The 25,589-nt window shown below is 36.7% G+C and overlaps 4 protein-coding genes and 1 pseudogene across 5 annotated transcripts; 3 read left to right on the top strand and 2 right to left on the bottom strand.

Moving 5' to 3' along the window:
- The first annotated feature begins 6,686 nt into the window (after positions 1-6,686).
- LOC103960070 lies at positions 6,687-8,498 on the top strand. Its single transcript, XM_009372458.3, has 4 exons — positions 6,687-6,884; positions 7,025-7,063; positions 7,141-7,197; positions 7,761-8,498. The coding sequence occupies exons 1-4, from the start codon at positions 6,746-6,748 to the stop codon at positions 8,246-8,248; spliced, it is 723 nt and encodes a 240-aa protein (XP_009370733.1). The 5' UTR covers positions 6,687-6,745; the 3' UTR covers positions 8,249-8,498.
- Positions 8,499-11,497: 2,999 nt separating this feature from the next.
- Positions 11,498-16,982, top strand: LOC103960071 (C2 domain-containing protein At1g53590). 2 transcript variants are annotated; one of them, XM_009372459.3, is made up of 12 exons: positions 11,498-12,105; positions 12,441-12,515; positions 12,709-12,852; positions 13,462-13,557; positions 13,657-13,788; positions 14,014-14,166; positions 14,275-14,316; positions 14,460-14,508; positions 14,885-14,977; positions 15,065-15,248; positions 15,394-15,517; positions 15,681-16,982. In XM_009372459.3, exons 1-12 carry the CDS (start codon positions 11,980-11,982, stop codon positions 16,428-16,430), a joined length of 1,968 nt encoding a protein of 655 aa, XP_009370734.2. In that variant the 5' UTR covers positions 11,498-11,979; the 3' UTR covers positions 16,431-16,982. The 2 variants fall into 2 exon arrangements, with proteins under 2 accessions (XP_009370734.2, XP_048441483.1); XM_048585526.1 differs by having other exon boundaries at positions 12,673-12,852.
- A 1,725-nt stretch (positions 16,983-18,707) lies between these two features.
- On the bottom strand, positions 18,708-20,063 carry LOC103960129 (NAC domain-containing protein 41-like). Its single transcript, XM_009372546.2, has 2 exons — positions 19,599-20,063; positions 18,708-19,154 (listed from the first exon to the last, which is right to left on the bottom strand). The coding sequence occupies exons 1-2, from the start codon at positions 20,061-20,063 to the stop codon at positions 18,708-18,710; spliced, it is 912 nt and encodes a 303-aa protein (XP_009370821.2).
- Positions 20,064-22,204: 2,141 nt separating this feature from the next.
- LOC103960130 (NAC domain-containing protein 41-like) lies at positions 22,205-23,574 on the bottom strand. The gene is made up of 2 exons (XM_009372548.2): positions 23,110-23,574; positions 22,205-22,657 (listed from the first exon to the last, which is right to left on the bottom strand). The coding sequence occupies exons 1-2, from the start codon at positions 23,572-23,574 to the stop codon at positions 22,205-22,207; spliced, it is 918 nt and encodes a 305-aa protein (XP_009370823.2).
- A 444-nt stretch (positions 23,575-24,018) lies between these two features.
- Positions 24,019-25,589, top strand: part of LOC103960131 — a 1,739-nt pseudogene continuing 168 nt past the window's right edge.

Here is a 25,589-nt window from a genome sequence, read left to right as displayed (position 1 = left end):
TGGGTCTTGTTGCTTACAATCCAATCATCGCCTTCCCAAAAGAATGATATCTCATCTGAAATGAGTTCACACACTAAGATTTGACTAAGGACGACGCTTCTTTTGTTGCCAGAACTCGAAGTCCATTGCCATCAACAAGGCTAAATCATGAAGCAAGGCAAAACTTCGTCCGTCAAGTTACTTCATTCTTTGAAATAACTAGTAGAATTTTATGAACATCATTCTAATCAACATGACATTTCATTAAGAGTTTCTGATGGGCTACATCCCTACAAAGATGACTAATTGGCCATATCAATTTGGATGCCCAAAAATATACCAACGCATTATACAACCGAGTGACTGCATGCTCATAAATTTCCTAATAATGCAACTAATTGCATATTTTCATGTCCTTTGAGAAATTCGCACCTTCCAAAAGTCCCAAGCATGGCTTTCTTGGAAAGATGAGGAATTCACATGAGTTCGCTTCTCACAAATTGCTTGACACATTTATTATATTTCTTCATAAAGGAAACCTTCGTGGGTGTATATGATTAGAATCAAACAAACCATTACATTCCCCTTATTAGAAAAATTCAACGGCATTTGGCATATTTCATCAAATGCCAAACTTATGGAAATTGGCACATCTCTTTTTTGTAAAAGGAACTCTTTCATGAACTGGTATTGATCCAGTACACCACTTTGGTGTTCATGTTATGCATTCAGCAACCTAGATATTAAGCTACTAATTGCACGTTTTAAACTCGCAAGTGCACAAAATCTAATACATATAGTATAAAAAGCAAGTACGAGATCATTCCCACGAGGATTGCACTAATATGTGTCTAGGTTATGATTCCTAACAATTTAAATGAATTCTTTCACAAAAGCTAGCAAATATGCACAAAAAGGATTTAACCAAATAGTATGAGATGTCTTAAATTTGAAAGTATAAAAACACAATATAAAGAACGTAGGCAAATAAAAGTAATTGGCAATAAGGGTTTTGAAAACAATGCTTGAACAGTTAGGACTTTGATTTCCATCTCTAATCTTTTTCGCCTAAGCAATCGGTACATACGATGATACAAGACAATTTAGATGCGTAACGTTTGTCAACATAAGGGCATCTTATCTACTCTTCAAGTTATTGATTTTCCTAAACAACAAATTAGGCATGGGTGTCTACTCTAACTCTTTTCATTCTCGAAGTATTTAGCATGGTATCTACTAAGTTGCACCTAGGAGAAAGCATAAAACAATGGAAATTGACAAACATACGAATCCTAGAACATGGTATCTATTCCAGTTATTTGTGATAATTAATTCCAAGAGTCGTAACTAGGTCTCTTGTTACCCGGCATAGGTACAAGACTCGGTCATTCAAATTTTCCTATGTAACGAACTCAATTACAAAGCTATTCTACGGTGATCAATCATAAAATAACTCAATAAGATTGGAATTAAAATAGGGTTAACCATTAAAGCATCAACAAATTATCTTGTAACAAAAGTGTATCGAAAATACTCAAGAAAACATGATTAGGACTTCAAGCAAGTCCCAACTATGGAATTTAGTTACTCATAATGTATATGGGCAGCAAAGACAAACAAAACAGAAAGTAAAAAGGAGAAAAAAAAACCCTTCAATGATGAATTGCGGAATGGTGCCCCGGTCCTTCCTCTTTCTCTCTTCTGTCGTGGCTGCCTCCTCCTCTTTGGTGCCTGCTCTTTTTTTATTTTCTTCTAATTGTTTTTGCACACTGACCTGCTGCTGCGCTGAAGAGGGATAAAAACCCCCCCTTTTCATTTGTAACAGCCAAGGCTTGAATAGCCTTCTTTTCTTCTTTCCTAATAAGCTTTGAAGTCTCATTATGTTCCCATTATATAAAAAATCCTTATTTATTTGCTTCCAGACTTTTTGGCTTCTTCTAAGTGGTTAAAACTCCTAATAAATAGAAATTTTAACCCTCCTTTAATCTGCCACATTGATAATAATTGTAGAAAACTTTGTATTCGTGAGTAGCCCAACCTTCATGTACTAAAACTGCCATAACTCTCTCTAGAAAAATGATATTCATAAACCGTAAAATTCTACTGAAAATAGACATATGTAGCTTTCCAAGCATATATGGAAAATCTCCTGGTTCTTTCCGAGTCGGTACATTTTAATCCACGAACTCGACTGATCTGCAGAGGCTGCATTGACGACATGGAATTGCAAACCTTTTTTAGTCTCAGTACTTTCTTTTTAGCTCATTTTCCACTCTTTGCTTGTTACAATTTACAAAACATAAATAGAATGTAAAGCCTATATAAAAGAGTAAAATAAAAGTTTAAACAAGGAGAATTATTAGGTATATAATAGCGAATTTACGAGCATAACAATTCACTTGACCTAAATAGACACAATATTTGTTTAAAGTAGACACATGATAAAAAGTGCAGCAACCACACTGAACATGATCTTTAAACGGACCACATCATAATTGCAGCAACCACATGATAAAAATTGTTATCACTGTGCCCTTTTGGAAACTAAAATCTCCTTCCTTTCTATATAGGAAGCAGTTTAATATAAACATGCATATAATGTAACAGCCAGGCATGAAATTTGTATCATAGAATTTACATAATTGACACCAACACTGCCAATTCTATCTTAATCATAATCATCATCATCATCATCAATAATTCCCAAAACTCTTGTATTGTTTTGTGTACTATATACAGCCTACAACACATCATCTAGCCCCTGATTAATCTTTCTTCAAGAATAGGGCTAGCCTTCTAGGCCCAACATAAATGCAACATCTTCTGTTGCCAATGTTTAAAGTTGTACGTAGCTTTATGAGAATTTCTCATATTTTCTGGTTGTTCCATAATTAAATAAACTTATGGCTTTAGATTGTTGAAGCAATGTTAGAAAATATAAAAATAACAATAAAATAAATTCTAATAATATATATTAAGAATAACCATAAAAATCACAAATCAAACATAAATATTCAAAGTAAGCAAACAGAGAAAGTAAGAAATACTGACAACTTTGGAGATTGAGACTTGCATAAATGTAATGTCCTAAAAACAGAATTTTGCCTTACTCTTGTGCTTATACTTCGGTAGGCGTCCGTCTTCCTAGAATTCAACAATCTATAATCCGAAATCGAAGCACCTCATTCTTCGAACTCTGGTGAACTTCATAGATTCCATATTCTCAAGACACGACTCGGAATTTTGTTCTTCTTGTATCTCACAGTTGTACTAACTACTTGAGTTTATATAACACTTTAGACACTGATTGACAAAGAGATGCAAACATACATCTCTTAGACAACACCATTTACTAGGGGATATATGCACTGATCCCTCTAAGAATAATCCTCTTCAATTTGAAAAGGTGCATGCCTCTTTGTATACGATGGCACACCATTTGAATAACAGACACCCTTTGATACAAAGGGTTAAGAACTTTTCATTCAAATTTGCATGCATGTACGTGCAGGAGTGTTGCAGTTGGAAGAGGGAGAAAGTCAATTTGCGAGTGGGGCCGAAGGGTGGAAATCTGTCATCACTAAGACCGAGGGACCTGATCTGCCGGCAAGGCCTACTACAAATGTGGTGAAAGTTGCACCTGCGTCGTGTATGCTAGCCATTCCCATATATATATAACCGGACTTTGTTGTGGTTATACTGATATTGATTACATTCTAATTATTCCCCTTTTTCTTTTTCTTTTTTTTACGACAGCGGCGGAGATGGGACTAAAGCCTACTGCGAATGCGGTGAGGGCTGGAGTTGTGTCGTCACCAAAATTGAAGGCCCAGATGCCGGAAAGGCCTTCGTTGTATGTGCTGATGGTTGCACCTGTGTGACTAAAGCCTAAAACTATGGCTTATATTTCTAGTTCAAGGGGATTTGTGGCTCATAAAGCGTTCTGTGTGATTTGGAATAACGGAAGCGAATTGTTCGATTATATCTCACCCTGTTACATATCAGCTATTCGATTATCATTTTTTTTCATGTTTCTGTCATGGTCTGATTACAAATAAATGATTACATACCGTATTCTAGAGGTTGCTGTCTTTTATAAAAACATGTAAAGTGAGGGTATGTTTTTAAAACATCTAATTGTAAAGTGATGATGTGTTTTCAAAACATTCAAATACAATGAAGAGGAACAAATCGGGCTGTTTTTGTAGTTATCAGGAGCACAAATTACTTGATATATTATTTTACGTACTATAATGAAGTAGATGATAAAGATGATATGTTTCAATTCTAGGGTACATTAATAAAAAAATTTAATGTATTATAATTTAAGTTGAATAATAATGCTTCGTGATTGCGTTATAAGCACACAAAAAAAAATTACTCTTTTCAAAAGCTCAAAAAGACTATTTATTTCACGCACAACATAGCATGCATGTGGCTTGGACTGGCTTTGGTAGGCTCGTACCGGCTCGATCAGCTTCAGTCAGCTCGTTGACCGCACGTTGACTGTGACCATCGACCAGTCAACCAAAAGCATAAATATTTACATGTTCAGCATTTTCGGTTCGATTATTCCATGATTATTCTCTTGAAACCAATGTTAAAAAATGGGTCATTTAGTATTTTGCTAGGAATTTTGATAATACTAGAATCAATAAAAAAAAAATAATACTATTTTTTTTTTTTGAGAAAAAGAAAAGGAAAAGGGTGTGTTTATAAGAAGGTCATTATGGTCAAAATCACATGGAAAAGTTAGTATATTAGGCCATCTCCAACCGAATGGTCCAAAGGGCCAAAAATAGTACGAAAACAGTCTCCAACCCAATGCCAAGCTAGAGGGCTCGTGGGCCCCACAGAATCTGAAAGGACCAAAGGGTTGGCCACATGCAGCCAACTAGCCTTGGGCTAGCTGGAATTTTTTTACTGGTGTCGGTTTTGCTATCGGTTGTAACTGACAACAATGCTTCTAATAGTGTCAGTTCTATTCGACAGAAATTTAAAAACAAAAATTTGAATCCAACGGCTAGCTGGCACCAGTTACCGTTGGATTCAAAAAAAAATTTTCAAGTTTTTTTTTAATTCTTAAAAATTCTAATTTTTTTCCTATAAATACCAAAACCATTCATTCACCATTCCTCACAAAAATTTCACCATTTCAATTCTCATAATTTCTTACCTCTTTCAAAAATATTTCCTTCAATTATTTAAATAATTTTCAAATGGCCTCGTCTACAATAAAAGGTAGGGCTTGGACCTGAAAAGAAGATGAAGCTCTTTGCAAGCCTTATAGATGGGTGTCGGAAGATAGTGTGAGGGGGAGTTCTCAAACAAGTGAAGGTGTTTGGATTTATGTGTCCAAAAAATATTTAAAGTTCTATGAAGGCACCGCTCCACTGAATGTCCGAAACCACGAGAGTTGTTCTTCAAGATGGAAGAAACATCTTCACCCAAGTTTGAACAAATGGCATCAAGCACTGTTAACAGCCACAAGTAGATATGAAAGCGGCGCTAACTACTATGACGAAGTAAGTGTTTTCACAATTTATTTTAAATATTTAATTAGATAACATTTAATTTCATGAATTACTTTCCTTTAATTTTTGTAAATACATTTAATTATATTACATTTAATTTCATAAATTAATTTCCTTTAATTTTTGTAATTATATTTTCTAGGTACGCCAAGCGGAGGAATTGTATATGGAGGGCAGCTCGAAACCCTTTCAGTTTCACAGTTGTTGGGAAATTTGTAAAGGGTGGGTGTTATTTGAAGATCCACCTCAACATAGAGTAGGTCCTATGCTGGTGTTCGAAACTGCATCCTTAGCTGCAGATATGGATGAAGATGGATCTCCTACCGTTCAACAAACAGGGGTAGAAAATCCGTCTTCGGATGAAGGTTCCATACCTAGGGCTATGGGACGAAACAAGGCACGAAGGTTGAAGGAAAAAAGCAAGGCAAATGATTATTACGCCGCTCCACATGAAGTGGCGGCCTCATTGCGCTTAATAGCGGAGCAAACTGCCCTTGAGGCGAAAGAAAGGAACCATAGACATAAATTACGGGCTAAACAAATACAAGAAGAGATGGATGATAAGAATATGGAAAGGAACACTTCGAATTACACTCCAATGAGTAAGGCCTATTTTGATAGGAAAAAAAAAAGAAATTATGACCCGACGACAGTTGTTTACCTCTGACTATACTCCTACAATGGCGGATGATGAAGATGATGTTGATTATGGATATTAAATTTAAGTTGTTGTAGTTTTTATATTTAAGTTAATGTTGTTTTCAAATTTAATTTGTAGTTTTTAAATTTAATTTGTCCTTTTTAAATTTAAGTTGTAGTTTTTAAATATAAGTTGTAGTTTTTTAAATAAATTGTAGTTTTTAAATATAAGTTGTAGTTTTTTAATATAAGTTGTAGGTTTTAAATTTAAGTTGTTGTTGTTTTTAAAATTAAGTTGTTGTAGTTTTTAAATTTAAATAATAAATTATGTTAGGCCTTATGATCCTTTGGCCCTAGGTTGGAAATGATTTTTTGTAACAGGGCTAAAACGAGTCATATGATCCTTTGACCTTTGGTTGGAGATGAAAGTAAATATGACTATGTACTGTTTATTAAAATATTAATTTCTTGGAAGGCCGGGGCTAAAACGAGCCCTCTAACCTGTCCTCGGAGATGGTCTTAGGAACGGCAAGTTCTAGACGCTCAAATCTAAAACCGATCCCTCTCTCTTTCTCTCTCTCTCTAACGAAGCCATGAACGACCGCCGTCTCAAAACCAGATCAGACTCCGAGAAGAAGGCCAATTCTTCCCTAGAAGCGGGAAGCAGCTCAGGGTACGAGTCTCGCAAGAAAAGAAATCTAAAAGGGGGGTTCCAAATCCATTATATTACGGGTATGATTTTGCTTTTTGTTTTTAGGGTTTGAGATTTGCTGTTTTAGGTTACTGTGCTATAATTTAATTGATTTTATTCCTAATTTTTTTAATTGATTTTATTCCTGATTTTTTTTTAATTGATTTTACTGTTGCATCAGAGGAGGAGAAACAAGCCGCGATTGCAGAGTACTACGCATGTGAGCTCCTCAATGCGCCTCTGGTTCATCTAACTGTACTTGTAAATTTATCCAACATTTTATCTTGTAATTTTCAGGGGAAGAGCAATTCTCTCACTTAAAAGAAGGAAGGCAACTTGTGTTGGTGGTGCCAGGTAATTATTCTACACGCCTTTTCTGTCTTAATAATTGAGTGGTTTGATGCATTGCTTTGTCAATATCTTTGAAGAAATTTTGTTTCTATTTTTATTTATTTGTTTTTAATATTTTAAATTGGATCAATTCGGTTTGAGTTTTGAGTATAAACTTGCTTTAGTTTTAGCGTGGTTCTATAAGACAGTCTTACTTACATGGGCTCACATCTACGTATCTAGGGTTTAGGGCGGAGGAATTCTTATTTATTGTGTACATTGATGTAGGAAGTTGATTGTCATTATAACTGTTGCCCCATACGGTGATGTATACTTGAGGGCTAGCCGGTCACCAATTACCTAGAATTCCCAACAAAATTTTGTAAGGGAGCATCAATTTCAACTTTCTGTCCTAACAAATTAACGTATACAAATGTAACTGAACATGATCAACCAACCAGTAGTAACTAGTGAGTGTATGATTTGAATGAGATTGAGGATGCCAAGTAATTAAGGGCCTTTAGTTAAATGTGTGTGTGTGTGTTATGAATTTATATGGACGTCCATTAATTTTTGCAAACAAACAGATGAGGAGAGTATAGACAAGCCTGTTTTAGACTCTGTGACTGATCAGCTCAATACTACTCCGACTTCTGAGGAGAAAAGTCGTTGCACGGGCGATCACAAACAAAGAGATGATAAGGAGGAGAAGGGGCCTCTATGTCGAATTTGCCGTGAGGGTCACCACGGGCTTGAGTACTGCCCGTGGCGTGAACGTGTCCCGATGGATGCAACTGAAGTTGGCAAGGGCTTTGAAATAACTTGTCATCTTTGTGGTAGTTTGGATAACAAGTGCAAGCATAATTGGAGCCATGCTGTCGAGGTTTTCTGTCGTATTTGTAATGTGGAAGGAGACCACTCGGAGCTTGAGTGCCCAAAGCTACCAGAGAGAGCCAAAGACGAGGCAAGAGTGGAAGCCAAAAAAGCAAAGAAAAAAGCAGCCAAAGCCAGGGCAAGAGCCAGAGCCAAAGCTCTTAAAGACGGACAGTTGGGTTCCTCCACCATCACTTGTTGATAGCATGCTGTTGTGGAAAGAAGGAATGGAGACGACCGAGTGCTGCAATCCAAATGTCTAGTCTAAGGATGCCAATGCCATTAAAAAATTGAAGGTATTTTTGTTATTTTATCCTTATTTTATGGAGATTTTTTCAAGGAATGACGAAAACTATTGAATGTAGACAAACTTAGAGACCAATTCTATCGATTTCTAATCTTAGGGATCAAAGTGAGGAGTTATGCAAATCTCAAGGACTATTTTGGCTAAAGAGCTTCTTTTTTCTTTAACACAACGATATTCTAATCTAGCTGCAAAAGGTATTGTATTCACCACAAATATAATATGACCTCACCAGTCATGTGAGTAGAATCTTACGCTTTTCACTTACAAGTAACGAGAAACATAGCACCAGTTGGTAAACATTTGACAAATATTGGTATTATTGTTTGGTTCTACCGTCCAACCATTTAACAGGTCACCCGTCACCTAATTCGATTTAAGACAAAATTAAGGCATTGTTCTATGTCTAGGATTGAGTTAGAATGAGTAATCCAATCTTATATTCAAGAATTTGGAAGGAAGAAATGAAAATCAATGTCAAATTTGAAGTTCGAAGATGGAATACTAATGAAGAAAACTTGTACAGTCCTCTAAAATTAAAGGGAAAAAAAAAGTTCCTTTACTGTTTAATCTCCTCAAAATGAAAAATCGCTCGCTTTCACCATCACATATGCCTTTAGTTTTATGATTGAGTATATTACATTTTGCTCCCTCAAGTTTGTGTGCCATACATCATCTTTAAAACGTTTTAACGTCATGCACAAACTTGTGTTTTAGTTGCTATTTTATTTTTTATGTCAATGCAACAAATAGTTTTATTTATTTATTTATGTATTTTTGAATAAGGACGGCATTAGATTCCATTAAAGGCCAAAAAACTGACATTCGCTAGCTAGTACAAGGAAAGGAGGCTTCCTCCATTACAAGATCACTAATAATGGAAGGAGTTTCATCAATCCAAGTACAGTCACCTCCAGAGTGGAGGACAAAACGAGAGAGGCAATGAGCAACCAAATTAGCTTGTTGGCGAATATGGGTAGTAGAAATTTCAGTGACCAAAGACAGGAAAAACCTAGCATCTTCAAAGATAGGTCCCAACGGAGAGATATTCAAAGAAGCATCCCGCAGTCCTGTAATGGTCTAAAGTGAATCACTCTCAAGAATAAAGTTATGAAACCCCCTTTGTACCGCCAACTCGAGCCCATCCCTGACAGCCAACGCCTCAATTTTCTTCTTCCTTTTGGATGTTAAAAGAATAACTATTTATTTCTCGTCACATTGCACTTTGAAATTGAAAAAATACGTCACTTAACTACCTAAATCTCACATATAAAATTGGACTATGAGTTTTAGGACGATTTTAAGTTTTAAAAGCAAAGTGAGGCTCGAGTTTTGTTTCAAGAAGCAAATCTGTACTGTTATTAAAGAGAATACTCTTTGTGGTCCCAAGATAGTGGAATGGCCCAAACGAATAGACGCGAAATCGAGCATAAAGAGCGATTTTCTGTGGAAACAAGTTTTGACTTTGTCGGTTCCTAACAAAATCAAGCATTTTGTGTGGAGATGTCTAATTGAGTTTATCCCGTGCAACTATCTCTTCCAAAAGAAAGTAACTCAGTCTCCTTGATGTGGAAGTTGTAAGGAGAAAGCGGAGACTACTCTTCATTCGTTCTGGATGAATTTTATTTGGTGGGATGCGTGTCGGGGTTGGAAAGTTCATTCGTTCAAACAACTTTGGGGAGCTATGGTGCTGGTCTTGAAAAGGGAGGAGTTAGAATTGTTTGTAATGGTTTGCTTGGATATTTGGAATGAAAGAAATGACATGGTCTATGAAAATAAAACTCGACATTAGTGGGATATTGTTGCGCAAGCACGACAACTATTACATGAATTTCAGATGGTGAATACCACAAGTAACAACAGGCGCAATAGGGCTGCTGCTCAGGCTACTTGGAAACCACTTACGGTAGGAACGGTCAAAATCAATGCAGATGGATCGTTGCAGCGGGGTGGTAGTACTCGAGGGATTGGAGTGGTCATTCGAGATGATGCAAGACTATTAATGGTAGCGTGTTCGAAATCAACGCGTAGCTTTCTTTCGTCTAGGGCTGAAGAATTGATTGTCGCGCGGGAAGGACTTGTGTTTGCGTATGAGTTAGTTTTCGAATCATGTTTTATTTTGGAAATGAATGCCAAATTAAACGGCGGTGGAAAGCATTTTGCAGATTGAAGGAGATGGAGGAGATTAAGCAGCTAAAAGTACTAATAAGTCAATATCCTAAAAAAAGGGGCTAAATCCCCTTATTATAGTACAATAAGTCAACTATAATAAGTCAAGATTACAATCTTTTATTGGCCCCTTTTTTAAAGATTTTTCAATGTGCTTAGATTTCTTTGCGTATAATTCAATATCCTAAAGCAATGAGTTAATGGAGACCGACAAATTCAATTTGAGTGGTTCGAATTTTCTACTCATTAGGCTCCGGACAGTGAAATCCGAAGAGGACCTCTGTCCTAGTTGGACCACAACACTAATTAATGTTGGACATTTTGAAAACTACCGCGCATAACTATTGAATAAACTTATAATGCCTCTTCAACTTGCCTCTTTAGATGATATTAGCAAATATATTTGAACAAATAAGAAAGTACTAGTACTGGGCCGGAATGGGTGAATAATTTTGACTTGCCACCAATTATCTCCATTTTTTGTAAAAAAGAAAGTACTAGTACTACTAACTACTAACTACTAAGTGGCAAATTACAAACACCATTTTAACAGCGAATTAATTTAAACTGGAAAATTACCCCTATGAATGACAACCACATAAAAATGCAAAACAAGTAGAATTTTTTCAATGCGATTGATCGGAATACAGATGGTACACCACATTTCATTATGTAAGTGATAATAAATTTTATTTTCTAAGTATTCCTCAACATGTATAATGATATGTGGTAATCACTCTGTTTTCCAACACACTTTAAAATCTCTTGTAATACAAGTAAGTTAATGACTACTAATCAAACTAAGAAATACAATAATAATGATTATATTCCTAAATCAAACTAGCGTTCAAGCCAACAAAATTTACCTAAACCCTAAAGTATCAATTAATACATTGACACGCGTACTTGACTTGTCCAATACACGTGGCGCCAAAAGACCAGTTTAAAAGTGGCAACTTCTCAAAACAGCGAAATTTTGGCATCATTTCTCTCTGGTCATAGTCTTTGTCATGGCCCGTTACCCTTCTTTCTCTCTCTCCCTCTCCCTCCCTCTATCTATCTATCTGCATTTCTCCCCGCCGGTTACTTTAACGGCGGAGCTTACGACACCGTTTCAGGAGTTTCCAAATATATACATAATGAATCCTCTTTAACGGGTTTTCTCTCTCTCTTGCTGTCCCAATTTGTGTTCTAAAATATAACTCATAATTCAATTTCCTTTTCTGGGTTTTGTTTCATTCATGCCTTTTGATGATTTCTTGAGTTCAAGTTTCAATCTTGGGATTTCCCCTTTTCCAAATTCTCTGATATTTTGACTCTGAATCTTAGGATTTTATTTTCTTTAATTTTCTTGGGGGTAAAGTGTGAATTAGAAAACCCAGAAAAATTACAAAAGAGAAGGTGAGAGAAAGTTGCAAAGTTGGTGCCTTCTTTTTGGGGTTGGAGAAGAAGAAGTAGAAATGGATATAACAGAGGTGTCAATAATACACCATGTGGGGATTGTGCTATGTGGCCTGTGGTTGCTTTCCCACTACAATTGCTGCTACCCAGTTGTCTACTTTCTTTCTCTCATTTATCTTTACCTGGTAAGAATTTTACTAATTGTTTTCATTCATCTTTCTTCATTACATACATATATATATATGTATTAATGTATATATGTGTGTGTATATATACACACACACTATAGATAATGAATTAGAATCATGCACATTGTAGTGTGCTAGATTTTCCTGCTAAAAGTATGTGGAAGTTTGCTTGTTGGTGCTAACATTTGGGTCATTTACCTTTGATTCGTTTTACCAATGATGTGAAATGAATATTGCTTTTGTAAGGAAACATGATCTGTTATTTGAATAGGCAAACCGGTATGTGCTAAAAGGGATGTACTTAATTTGAACTTTTCTTGTACTTCTGAAAGGTTCATGAACGGTACCTTATCAGACTGCGGAAGAAATTACAGTTCGAGGAAAGACAACAGGCTAATCAGAGACGGGTAATTTGTTTCATTTTCCATTCTGCATTTTCAGTTGTGGTAATTGCTTTATTAGTTAAAATTATGTGTTCAACATGAAAGATGAAAAAAGAGAAACAAAATCCATCCCGATAATTGTTTTTGGTACATGTTGTCAAAATTTAAATCTTTGTTTCAGATGACACATGGACATTGCTTTTTTTCAATACTTCAGGTGCTTTCTGAATCTGAGACAGTGCGGTGGTTGAACCACACAATTGAAAAGATATGGCCTATATGTATGGAACAGATTGCTTCACAGCAAATCCTCCTTCCCATCATACCTTGGTTTTTGGAGAAGTACAAGCCATGGACAGCCGTAAGACTATAACTTCTGGTCTATTAAAATCAAATAGGATGACTGCGATTGTGCTATTGATTTGGATTGATCATTTGGTCCTAATTGCTCTGTTTTAAGACTCTTGGATTTCTTATTGTAGTTCGATTTCTAATTGAATAATCTTCAAAGTACTTCTAGTCGCAACTACTTTTCGTTTAGTTTGTCGGCATTTGTTATCATATATTTGTTCTGATTGAACGAGATAGTTGAGTGATTGACAACTCTCAAAGGATGTAATTCTTTGTTGGATCTTAACTTAGTTTTAGAGAGTGTATTTTCATTTATTAATGCTATCTAAGTGGCAAAAACTGCTTATGTTGCATCCGCATCTTAAATGAGCATTCAAATATTTTATTACAACAATGACTAGTTTTGATATTGTTCTTCATTTTCTGATTGAACGGCATTGTGAGTTAATCCTGAATCATAATGTGAATTCTTTGATGTCAAATATTTCAATGTCTTTGTAGGTATAATTTTGGTGAAACATGTCTTTTTGTCTGAATATGATAGTGTCACCTTGTTATTTGGTGGTTAAATACATTTTTTTTTTTTGAGTTATTAACAATGATCTGAATATGTCTGCAGAAGGAAGCGGTAGTTCAGCACCTTTACTTGGGAAGAAATGCACCTATACTCACAGAGATGAGAGTGGTTCGCCAGTCTGCTGATGATGACCACCTGGTATTGTTTACCTTCTCTGGAATGTTCGGTGAACAGTTTTCATGCATTCTTTGTCACTGCAGGTCCCGAATCCAGATACTAAATATTAACTTGATGTAGGTTCTGGAGTTGGGATTGAATTTTCTTACGGCTGATGATATGATCGCAATACTTGCTGTGAAGTTAAGGAAAAGACTAGGTTTTGGGATGTGGGCAAAGTTGCATATTACAGGCATGCATGTTGAAGGGAAGGTGACATCCGAAATTTACAATTGTGATTTTTCCCCCTTATGTTGTGCTGTAGTTCATGTTATGTATGCTAGATGCTCTATGTTACCTTGTTGAGTTGGTTCAGCCAATGTAACGTAAGAGTATCTGTAAGATTTTTCATACCTTATTTATATGGAAAATAAGATGTCCATAATGGCATGTACAAACCACTGATACATTCTGATCAAGCTGTATTTTTCCTTGAAGGTCTTGATTGGAGTGAAGTTTCTTCGCAGGTGGCCATTCCTTGGCCGCGTGCGGTTGTGCTTTGTTCAGCCTCCATATTTTCAGATGACTGTTAAGCCTATTTTCACTCATGGACTTGACGTTACAGTACTCCCTGGGATTGCTGGATGGCTGGTAACTTTTATCATATTGGAGCAGAATAAATTCTTAATTCTCTCCATCTCTAGCTCTCCGTCTCTGTAATTTTCTCTCTGACTCGCTCTTTGTTATGTTGTCTGCCAGGAGAAGCTTCTTTCAATTGCGTTTGAGCAGACACTTGTTGAGGTATGGGGTTCGGACTTTTACCCTCCGACTGTCCTATGAAATTCTTTGATATCCAATGGACTCCTCTGTCAACTGCCTTTACATCTTGCCCCGATTTGAATGAAAATTAGACCTATAAATCTACTTATGACTTATCTTTGCAGCCTAATATGCTGGTTGTTGACATGGAAAAATTCGTTTCCCCAAAGCAAGGTAATTTTTATACACACACTCACACACGTGTGCAATCAGAAATGTATGTATTTTGATATAAACCTTGTATAAATCTTTCCGCACATTTGGTTTTCATGAAATGAAAAGCTTTTAACTTTTATTATTTTGGCGTAGTAGATTTCTCACTCTAAAGTAATTAGTCTTTCATGCTTGAAGATATTGTTGCTTTTGAAATATAATTTCGTTTGAGCTTCTGTTAAGGAGAAGCTGTAAACAGTGTCATGAATGCTTCATTCTGCAGTAGCATTGTCATGAATGCTCGGTCTCTGTGTGTGTGTGTCTCTCTCACACACAGAGACTCAAAATGTATTTTCGAAATGTTTTGATTAATAATCGATGCTTATTTGATTGACAGAAAGCTGGTTCTCTGTGAACGAGAAGGAGGCTCTTGCTCATGTCAAAGTAGAAGTTATTGAAGCATCTGATGTGAAAGCCGCCGATTTAAATGGTCAGTCTCTCTTTGCTAGTACATTGGTTTCTAACTTTCCACAGCATGTTTAAATTTTATATTTAACGAATAGAGCCTTTCTTTCAGGATTTTCTGACCCTTATGCTAAGGGTCAATTGGGCCTCTACCGGTTTAGGACTAAGATACAAAAGAAAACACTGTCTCCAAAATGGCATGAGGAGTTCAAGATCCCCATTCTTACATGGGATGCACCTAATGTGCTGGCTATTGAAGTTTGTGACAAGGACCGATTCGTCGATGATGCTCTTGGGTTTGCTTTTGAACTTTTTAGTGTAACATGTTTCCTTCTGTGCCTAGATTTATTCAAATTTGTTAACAGAAGTACACTTTCAGCTTATTTCGAGTGTTGTTTATCACCTATTATGCCCACTAACTAACTCTTAATCTATATCCAGCGACTGCTCGATTAACATTAATGATCTTAGAGACAGCCAGAGACATGACATGTGGGTGCCTCTTCAGAATATTAAAACCGGGAGGCTGCATCTTGCTGTAACTGTCGTTGAAGACAATGTGAAGGTACCTTTTTACTTCATCTCAACCATGTTCTATTGATCAGGTTTATGAGTTGAAAGTAAAGAGATTAGAGGCTCGTGGTTCTAGTTGCTGCATAGGTGCAATACTTACTACAGATGCTGTAGTGTGCATTCAAGAATTTAACTCGAGCCTCCTACATATGCAGGGACCTGAGCAGTCAGAAGTTCAGGAAATGGTAACTTTGGAAGATAAAAGAAATTCATTTGCCAGCGATGCTAATAAAAGTTCCTTCTCATCTATATCATCCGAGAAGTCTAACAGGGTGGCAGATAACTTTGAGCCGATTGATGTTGAAGGGCAAAAAGAGACTGGTATATGGGTTCATCACCCAGGAAGTGAAGTTTCACAAACTTGGGAAAGTAGACAAGGAAGGAGCCGACTACTTGATAACGAGATTCCAAATGATACTGGCAGCCGTAGTTCAGCTACATATGGATCCCAAAATAATGACGACAGTGGCATGGATAAAGATCCTGAGGAGAAACGGCACATGAAAGGAGTTCGCAAGGGACTAAATAAGTTCTGTGCGAAGTTCCACAGGAATTCCAAGAAGGACCTGGGTACAAGCAGCTTTAAAGAGACTGCTCGTTCTGAAAGTATTAATCTTAGAGGAGTTCATGACAATGAGAGTGGGGTGAAATTTATTGTGGAAGACGACCTTTCTGAGCCTCTTTCTTCTAAGGTTCTGAAAGAACAGGATTTCACTCCTGCAGGAGGGAGTGGTTCAGATACCCCGGCAAAGGGCAAGTTGAGAGAGACGAAAAGTTTCTTCAAGCGTAATCAAAAATCTGATAGAAAAGATTTTGCAAAGTCTCAAAGTGATTCTTTGGTAGTGAATGGAAGAGAAATTTTAGAAAATCTCAACTCTTCTGATGATGATCCTCCGCCCAAATAGTTGATATGTTAGCAGTTATGGTTGCAAGTGACACTGCAGTGGATGTTGAAGGTCCAATAATGAAGGCTGGGTTGAAATCTTTCTGATAATTACAATACCTCGTGGCTCCGGAAGTAGGGTTCTTTAGGATTCTTGCCACATTCTAATCCTTATTTAGCTCTCTCATGGCAGACTTGCTAACTTTGCAGTCGACAAGGTTGTGTCACAGCCGTGAGGGGTTCTCTTTGGTATTCGTAGGTACGCTATGTGAGTTGATTCTGTTGCCAATGCTTCGTTGGAAATCAGGTGAAAAGAGGACATGACACAATAGCAGGTAGCATTGGGGGTGTATTATAGAACTGTTTTTTTATCACCGGATTCTCTTTCGGCGGTGCCCTGGTAGAGGGGGCTTGTTTGTTTGACAGACTCTGCAGACCTACATATGCTTGTCCTGTCAATCTGTTAACATTGGTTTGTTTTTGTTTTCTGTAAAGAACGAAAATTGTATATGACATAATTTTTTAACACACACTAGGACATTACATCGATATTCATGGTCGAAACCAATTTTTATATAGTTCGTTTTTTGTAGTTAGAAGTTCTTGATTGCAATTAATGCTTCAACAGTCCGGGGAGGACGAAAATTTCTCTCCCCTTTTCACCATAAGGAACCCTTCGTGAACAGGTCGATCATGCAGTCCCATAAAGAATTACCAACAGTCGGGATGCAGCCACACTTTGGGATGCCGCGGTAGCTGTATCTCGAGAAGCTTTTCGGTTAGCAGCACATTGTAGCAAGTTCAGGGGTCTAAACCACAAAAACATAGAGAAAGAGAAGGAGAGAGTGAGAGTGGATAAGAGAAAGGGGACATATTTGTACAGGGTTTAAGCATTCAAATTACACAAGTTGATTAAACAAGTTCGAATTCCATAATTTCATCAAGCCAACATATCTTCATTCCGGTCGCCATCAGTTGTTAGGTATTTCCATTTTGCACAACTTCAGCGGTACGCCGGAGTGCCAACAGTCCATGATGACTCAATGAGGTTGGAAGTTATCAGATGTGTTTTTCTCCATGTATTGTAATCTTCCTAGTTATAGCATGAGTTAAGCGCCTGAAGTTGAAAGCGATTAGCTCAGTAGTTAAAGCTACATTAAGTTACTAAATAGTTAGCGCTTATATATGGCAAGTTAGCAACATTCATTTATCTAAAACCATAATATATCACTACTAAAAAAATCTCAAAGGGAAAGGAATATAGATTGACTGATCTTTTCTAGAAAAATTGAATTGAAACCATGTGCAAGCGCTTGTTCTCTCCTCCAGAGAACTTCCATTGCTTCCACCCGAGGGTAGGGTAGGCTCCGATCCAGGGATGTGTGTTGCCTTATCTGAAGCACTTGACCTTTTACCCATTTGTTTAAAGAAGGCGGCCTTGCGGCGGGTTAACATGTATATAGGTTAGAAGGCGGAGTTTCATTGATTAAAGTTCTTACCAAGCATGCAAATTGGGAAGAGGTTTAACCTAGCTACTCCAGCCTAGAAGATGAGAGTACAGTTGCATGCCAACTATTTCAGGAAATCCAATTCAACGCTAAAAGCAAAGGTTTTATTATATATCCAATGAAATTTTCGAGAAATTAAATAGTACGTACTGCTTGTTAAATATTTTCTGTTTGAAACAAATTCAACCAAGCTTATTGTTATAAGCTCCCTGACTGATTTAAGGTAAGGTCATAATTTGTGATCAACACATTAAATTATCCTCACCTGATAATTCGTCCTGAAGTAACTTGTTAGTATGATAGGCAAGCAGGCAATTGGCAAATAAGGCTCAATCCCCTTAAAACCACAAATGCAAAGAAAGCTTCCTTACAACACAAGTAAATAAAACGAGGCATTGTGCTCATTTGGTTTACACGAGCGAGCATTCTTGAATTCATCGGTTTCTTAAAAAAGACTTCCCTATGTATATTGATATTTATGAAATAATCTTACACAAAGCAACCCAATTTCAAGATGTCAAGGTGCGTGATACAGTTCAAGGAAGAAGGTAAATATATAAGCCGAAAATATCAACAGTGACAGTTATAAAGGAGAAAACATGATCATTTTACAATTCGTGGTTAGCCATTGATTTACTCTGGTTGGCAATACCAGTGAACACTAAAAAGCATTTTACATTAATCCTGTTCTTGTGTAAGCAATACCAACAGCTGCTGCAATTTCTTCTTCTTCTTCTTCTTCTATAATTTGGAGTCTCTCAGGACATACTGACTCATATAACTTGTCATCCTCAAAAACCGCTCATAAGGATCTCCTCCATACGCCTAAGGGCAGTAGTTAAATCTTCATTTGTAGCATTATGCGCCTCATCATGAGGTTCAAAGTGATCAGCTGCGTTCTGTTTTGTATACCAATGTGCATTACTGTAATCTCCGGTAGTTGTAGCATCAAACTTCTGAGGTTGAAAGTGATTAGCTGCATTCTGTTCTGGATACCTAGGGTCATTACTGTAATCTCCAATTGTTGTAGTAGTAAGTGCCAGAGGTTGAGAGTGATCAAATGCGATTTGCTCCATATACGTAGGGGCATTATTGTAATCTCCAACATTTGTAGCATTAAGCGCCTGAGGTTGAAAGTGATTAGCTGTGTTTTCTTCATAGTTATCTCGTTCCTCCAGCTTCCTTTTCTTTGCTATGTCATCCTTTCTTCTAAGAATACAAAGAACAATATTCTTCTCCTGCATTTAAGAATCGCGTTCGCTTTTGTTAATATAAATTCCAATCCTTACTAAAATAAATAAAAAGGTCTACATGCATATACGATACATACATACATACACATATATATAATGTGTTGCTTTCTGTAACGACCGTAGAAAAGACAGCAATATTTTTTATTGGTGAGCAAAGTTTCAATGTCAACTAGAAAATTAAGAAAAAGAAAAAGGAAATCGCAAATAATTAAGTCCTTATAAGATTGTTCCCATGCCAATATACTTCCTTGCCTGCCAATATACTTCCTTGCCTGCCAATATTAATATATGTATAAGCGTGAATATATTTTATAAGCTTTGGATCCGTTCTTCTTAACTTTTTTTAAGAGGCCAATTTTATATAGTGTTTTGCCGAATAATTAGACAGAAAACTTAAAAACAATTTAAAAGAAAGAAAAGTGTACTTACTTGATGATGTTTGTTTCGTAGTAAAGATGGATCAAGATGGAACTCATGCATAATCCAATGGTCATTCTGTGGGGATCCTTTGTTCCTGTACGTAAATCTTTTTCTGAAGCCAATAGCATGTTTAATCCCAGAAGCGTAGATTTTCTTGCCGGCGTCTTCGCCTTTCCAAGTGCCCCCGGTGGTGCCAACTGTTCGGCAAAAACGCGAGCCATTGGGAGCCTTCGAGTTGAGTGTGGTGAAGATGTAGATGTCTTTATCATCTGTACATTCATGACCATCATGTGATGCACGGTTAAGACGTCTCCATATGTCCGATGGTTCTTCAAGACCATAGAGATCACAGTCATGAACAATGCCTTTGGGATAGTCCTGTCCGTCAAGTTTGGGACGAAGGTAGTCAAGAAGTAGTTCGTCGTCCCGAGGCATGAACCTGTACCCTACTGGAACTTGGTAGTAACCAGCCATAATAACTTTCTAATAGCAAGGATTTGAGAAGTAAGAGAAAAACGGAGGCGATGAGCAAGTAATGATACTGAATAGGGTGATCACTAGCTAGCGGCATGTATTTATATAGGTAACAATGGGCTAGGGTTTCTTGTCTGTCAAGCTAGTTAAAATTACATGGTATTTATGACGTGGCTTTTTAATAGGAATTAAGAGAGTGTTTTATCCTTATCATCAACCAACCGCTAGCAAAATGGGAAATAATTCCAGTATCATAAAGTAACCGTCAATATACATGTATGGTTTAAATTGCCCAACCATACATACATATTTTATCGATATCTAAACTACATTAATAAAACCTTCTTTGTTAATCAAAAGATAGTAAAAAGACAATTTTGTCTTCTCCCACAAAACAAAATCAAGGGCAGTAAAATAAATTTACACAAACTAAATTCTATAGTTTTTTTTCAAACCCTCACCCAAGGATGATCCTAACATTCTCTAATTTTGAAAAATAAAATACAAAAAAGAAAACTTCTCTCTCTAATCCACATTCCTTTTTTTTCTCCTTTCTCCTTCCCATTTTACAATAAAAATAAAAATTATTTTCAGACACAAAGAGTGGGGCATATGCTAGTATTTATTAGAAAACTTCATTTTAATCCTTGGAAAAGATAATTTAGAGTATAACCTTGTGTAAGATCAATATCTAATTCTCTTCCCTTGATACATTTAGTCACCTCATTTATTAATTATATTTTGATGTTTTATTTCTCTTTTTCCTTCTAATTTTAATGTTTTTTTCTTAACAAATGATATTATTTACTCTATCGGGAACAGGGTGAGCTTAGCCTCACAATAGGCTAACAATAATGTGGTTCGACTTCGCCTTTAACGAAAATCGAATCTAAAACCTCTCACTTACAAGTGAAGAAGAATATTACAAGTGAGGAATATGCTAGGTTTCCTTCTTCGTCTTCTTAATTTTTCAATGTTCTAATAACATTTTTGTAGTTACCATTAGATTCAAATTAGTTGGGCTTACCCAAGTCATTCCATGGCCCAACCAAAGCAAAAACTTAAAAAAATAAATAAAAATAAATAAATAAATAAAAAAGAAGCTAAAATTGTACAAAAATATGAGTCTAAGTTCTCAAAAATGATCGAACCCTGGAAGGTTCCCACTAACGTCGCCGCTTCTATGGTTCTCATGTCCCTCCGTTTCTCCGTAGATTTTTCTCAGGGATGTGTGTTGCCTTATCTGAAGCACTTGACCTTTTACCCATTTGTTTAAAGAAGGCGGATTTGCGGCTGGTTAACATGTATATAGGTTAGAAGGCGGAGTTTCCCTGATTAAAGTTCTTTCCGAGCATGCAAATTGGGAAGAGGTTTAACCTACATACTTCAGCCTAGAAGATGAGAGTACAGTTGCATGCCAACTATTTCAGGAAATCCAATTCAACGCTAAAAGCAAAGGTTTTATTATATATCCAATGAAATTTCCGAGAAATTAAATAGTATGTACTACTTGTTAAATATCTTCTGTTTGAAACAAATTCAACCTAGCTTATTGTTATAAGCTCCCTGACTGATTTAAGGTAAGGTCATAATTTGTGATCAACACATTAAATTTTTCTCTCCTGATAATTCGTCCTGAAGTAACTTGTTAGTATGATAGGCAAGCAGGCGATTGGCAAATAAGGCTCAATCCCCTTAAAACCACAAATGCAAAGAAAGCTTCCTTACAACACAAGCAAATAAAACGAGGCATTGTGCTCATTTGGTTTACACAGAGCGAGCATTCTTGAATTCATTGGTTTCTTAAAAAAGACTTCCCTATGTATATTGATTTATGAAATATTCTTACACAAATTAAGCAACCCAATTTCAAGGTGCCAAGGTGCGTGATACAATTCAAGGAAGTAGGTAAATATATAAGCTCAAAATATCAACAGTATTGTAGTTATAAAGGAGAAAACAAGATCACTTTACAATTCGTGGTTAGCCATTGATTTACTCTGGTTGGCAAAACCAGTGAACACTAACAAGCATTTTACATTAATCCTGTTTTTGTGTAAGCAATACCAACAACTGCTGCAATTTCTTCTTCTTCTTCTATAATTTGGAGTCTCTCAGGACATACCGACTCATATAACTTGTCATCCTCGAAAACCGCTCATAAGGATCTCCTCCATACGCCTAAGGACAGTAGTTAAATCTTCATTTGTGGCATTACGCTCCTCATCATGAGGTTCAAAGTGATCAGCTGCGTTCTGTTTTGTATACCAATGTGCATTACTGTAATCTCCGATAGTTGCAGCATAAAGGTCCTGAGGTTGAAATTGATTAGCTGCGTTCTCTTCTGGATACCTAGGGTCAATACTATAATCTCTAATTGTTGTAGTAGTAAGTGCCAGAGGTTGAGAGTGATCAAATGCGATTTGCTCCATATAGATAGGGGCATTATTGTAATCTCCAACATTTATAGCATTAAGCGCCTGAGGTTGAAAGTGATTAGCTGCGTTTTCTTCATAGTTATCTCGTTCCTCCAGCTTCCTTTTCTTTGATATGTCATCCTTTCTTTTAAGAATACAAAGAACAATATTCTTCTCCTGCATTTAAGAATCGCGTTTGCTTTTGTTAATATAAATTCCAATCCTTACTAAAATAAATAAAAAGGTCTACATGCATATACATACATACATACATACATACATACATACATACATATATATATATATATATATATAATGTGTTGCTTTCTCTAACGACTGTAGAAAAGACAGCAATATTTTTTATTAGTGAGCAAAGTTTCAATGTCAACTAGAAAATTAAGAAAAAGAAAAAGGAAATCACAAATAATTAAGTCCTTATAAGATTGTTCCCATGCCAATATACTTCCTTGCCTGCCAATATTAATATATGTATAAGCGTGAATATATTTTATAAGCTTTTGATCCGTTCTTCTTAACTTTTTTTCTAGAGGCTAATTTTATATAGTGATTTTCCGAATAATTAGACGGAAAACTTAAAAACAATTTAAAAGAAAGAAAAGTGTACTTACTTGATGATGCTTGTTTCGTAGTAAAGATGGATCAAGATGGAACTCATGCATAATCCAATGGTCATTCTGTGGGGATCCTTTGTTCCTGTACGTAAATCTTTTTCTGAAGCCAATAGCATGTTTAATCCCAGAAGCGTAGATTTTCTTGCCGGCGTCTTCGCCTTTCCAAGTGCCGCCGGTGGTGCCAACTGTTCGGCAAAAACGCGAGCCATTGGGAGCCTTCGAGTTGAGTGTGGTGAAGACGTAGATATCTTTATCAACTGTACATTCATGACCCTCATGTGATGCACGGTTAAGACGTCTCCATATGTCCGATGGTTCTTCAAGACCGTAGAGATCACAGTCATGAACAATACCTTTGGGATAGTCCTGTCCGTCAAGTTTGGGACGAAGGTAGTCAAGAAGTAGTTCGTCGTCTCGAGGCATGAACCTGTACCCTACTGGAACGTGGTAGTAACCAGCCATAATAACTTTCTGACAGCAAGGATATGAGAAGTAAGAGAAAAACGGAGGCGATGAGCAAGTAATGATACTGAATAGGGTGTTCACTAGCTAGCGGCATGTATTTATATAGGTAACAATGGGCTAGGGTTTCTTGTGTGCCAAGCTAGTTAAAATTACATGGTATTTATGACGTGGCCTTTTTAATACGAATTAAGAGAGTGTTTTATATTTTTAATACGAATTAGGGTTTCTTGTGTGTCAAGCTAGTTAAATTTCATACATTTTTCTTACCTTAGTTTCTAAGCGATCAAACAGAGCGTAATGTGTGTGTGTGTGTGTGTGTGTGTACATATGTATTACTCTTTTCCTCTGGTTACTCTTGTAAGTGAAAACAAAAATGATTAATTTTGTGTTATTGTTGCAATTGCAATTTAACCACGTTTTGTTGAAATATTTAAGGTAAAAATGAGCTTGGTGTTGAAGCGTCGAGCAAAAGTTAAGGATAGGATCAATGCGCTACCAGATGCACTTCTATGTCACATACTTTAGTTCCTTCCTACAAAATATGCTGTGAGGACCACCATTTTGTCTAGAAGGTGGAAGAACTTATGGACTTCTGTTCCCAATCTCTACTTCAACGACACAAAAGATTTTCCTTCCTTTCAGGCAGGTCCATATGGCTCTAACCTTTTTACCAGATTTGTTGATCGTGTACTTTACTTCCGCGACTCATCAGACATAAAAAAATTCCGTCTTTCAGTTACCTATACTGATGATTTGTCTCATGTTGATGGTTGGCTTTGCACTGCCATAAGGCGTAATGTCGTTGAACTTGATTTTGAGCTTTGTCAGTCTCATTATAGTCAATACCGGGAATTTGAGTTGCCTCATAGCCTTTTCACGTGCAGAACACTAACGGTTTTGAAGTTGAGCTCAAACTGCATTACCTATGCTCCTCCTACATCGGGGTGTTTCCCAAGCCTCAAGTTCCTCAATGTCACAGTTCACTATCCTGATACGGACTCAATTGAAAAGCTTATTACTTGCTGTCCTATCCTGGAAAACTTGAATATAGATAGAATTCTAAGATGAGACATAGTTTCAGATATCCATATTTCTGTGCCTACACTGAAGACATTAAGTATAAATCTGTCCGTTGATCCTCAGTATCATGATTACAATCTTCTTATCAATGGCCCAAAGCTTGAAAACATTGATTTCAAGCAAGATCTTTCGTCAAATTATTCTCTGGAGCATTCAAAATCCCTAGTAAAAGCTAATATTGTTCTCAAAGAAGTTCCCTGCCGTGTAGTTGCACTACTGGAAGCAATATCAAATCTGAAATATCTGTCTCTTTCAGCTGAACGTTTGAAGGTAAGTTTACCCTCACTCTTGTTCCCTTCAGCTGCTGTGTAGTTGCACTACTGGAGGCAATATCAAATGTTTCCTTCTGTGCCTATGTTTATTCAAATTTGTTAACAGAAGTACGCTTTCAGCTTATTTCGAGTGTTGTTTATCACCTTTTATGCCCTTAGCTTCCTATCAAATTGTTCTATAAGTGCTGTCTTACATGCAGGACTAACTAACTCTCATTCTATATCCAGCGACTGCTCGATTAACATTAATGATCTTAGAGACGGCCAGAGACATGACATGTGGGTGCCTCTTCAGAATATTAAAACCGGGAGGCTGCATCTTGCCGTAACTGTCGTTGAAGACAATGTGAAGGTACCTTTTTACTTCATCTCAACCATGTTCTATTGATCCGGTTTACGAGTTGAAAGTAAAGAGATTAGAGACTCGTGGTTCTAGTTGCTGCATAGGTGCAATACTTAGCACAGATGCTGTAGTGTGCATTCAAGAATTTAACTTGAGCCTCCTACATATGCAGGGAGGGGTTCTCTTTTGTATTCGTAGGTACGCTATGTGAGTTGATTCTGTTGCCAATGCTTTGCTGGAAATCAAGGTGAAAGGAGAACATGACACAATAGCAGGTAGCATTGGGGGCGTCTTATAGAACTGTTTTTTTTTGTCAC

The sequence above is a fragment of a genome, unplaced genomic scaffold, assembly GCF_019419815.1.
Source record: "Pyrus x bretschneideri cultivar Hongxiangsu unplaced genomic scaffold, Pyrus_bretschneideri_v1 Contig23, whole genome shotgun sequence".
Lineage (NCBI taxonomy): Eukaryota > Viridiplantae > Streptophyta > Magnoliopsida > Rosales > Rosaceae > Pyrus > Pyrus x bretschneideri.
This window is presented reverse-complemented; position numbering and strand designations above follow the sequence as displayed.

Excerpts from the sequence above, each read along its gene's own strand:
- LOC103960070 (XM_009372458.3), top strand. The coding sequence starts at position 6,746 with ATGAACGACCGCCGTCTCAAAACCAGATCAGACTCCGAGAAGAAGGCC. Across the intron at positions 6,885-7,024 it reads CCAAATCCATTATATTACGG|AGGAGGAGAAACAAGCCGCG; the intron begins GTATGATTTTGC and ends CTGTTGCATCAG. Across the intron at positions 7,198-7,760 it reads ACTTGTGTTGGTGGTGCCAG|ATGAGGAGAGTATAGACAAG; the intron begins GTAATTATTCTA and ends GCAAACAAACAG.
- LOC103960071 (XM_048585526.1), top strand. The coding sequence starts at position 11,980 with ATGGATATAACAGAGGTGTCAATAATACACCATGTGGGGATTGTGCTA. Across the intron at positions 12,853-13,461 it reads AGTACAAGCCATGGACAGCC|AAGGAAGCGGTAGTTCAGCA; the intron begins GTAAGACTATAA and ends ATATGTCTGCAG. Across the intron at positions 13,558-13,656 it reads CTGCTGATGATGACCACCTG|GTTCTGGAGTTGGGATTGAA; the intron begins GTATTGTTTACC and ends AACTTGATGTAG.
- LOC103960129 (XM_009372546.2), bottom strand. The coding sequence starts at position 20,063 with ATGGCTGGTTACTACCAAGTTCCAGTAGGGTACAGGTTCATGCCTCGG. Across the intron at positions 19,155-19,598 it reads TACGAAACAAACATCATCAA|GAGAAGAATATTGTTCTTTG; the intron begins GTAAGTACACTT and ends TCTTAAATGCAG.
- LOC103960130 (XM_009372548.2), bottom strand. The coding sequence starts at position 23,574 with ATGGCTGGTTACTACCACGTTCCAGTAGGGTACAGGTTCATGCCTCGA. Across the intron at positions 22,658-23,109 it reads TACGAAACAAGCATCATCAA|GAGAAGAATATTGTTCTTTG; the intron begins GTAAGTACACTT and ends TCTTAAATGCAG.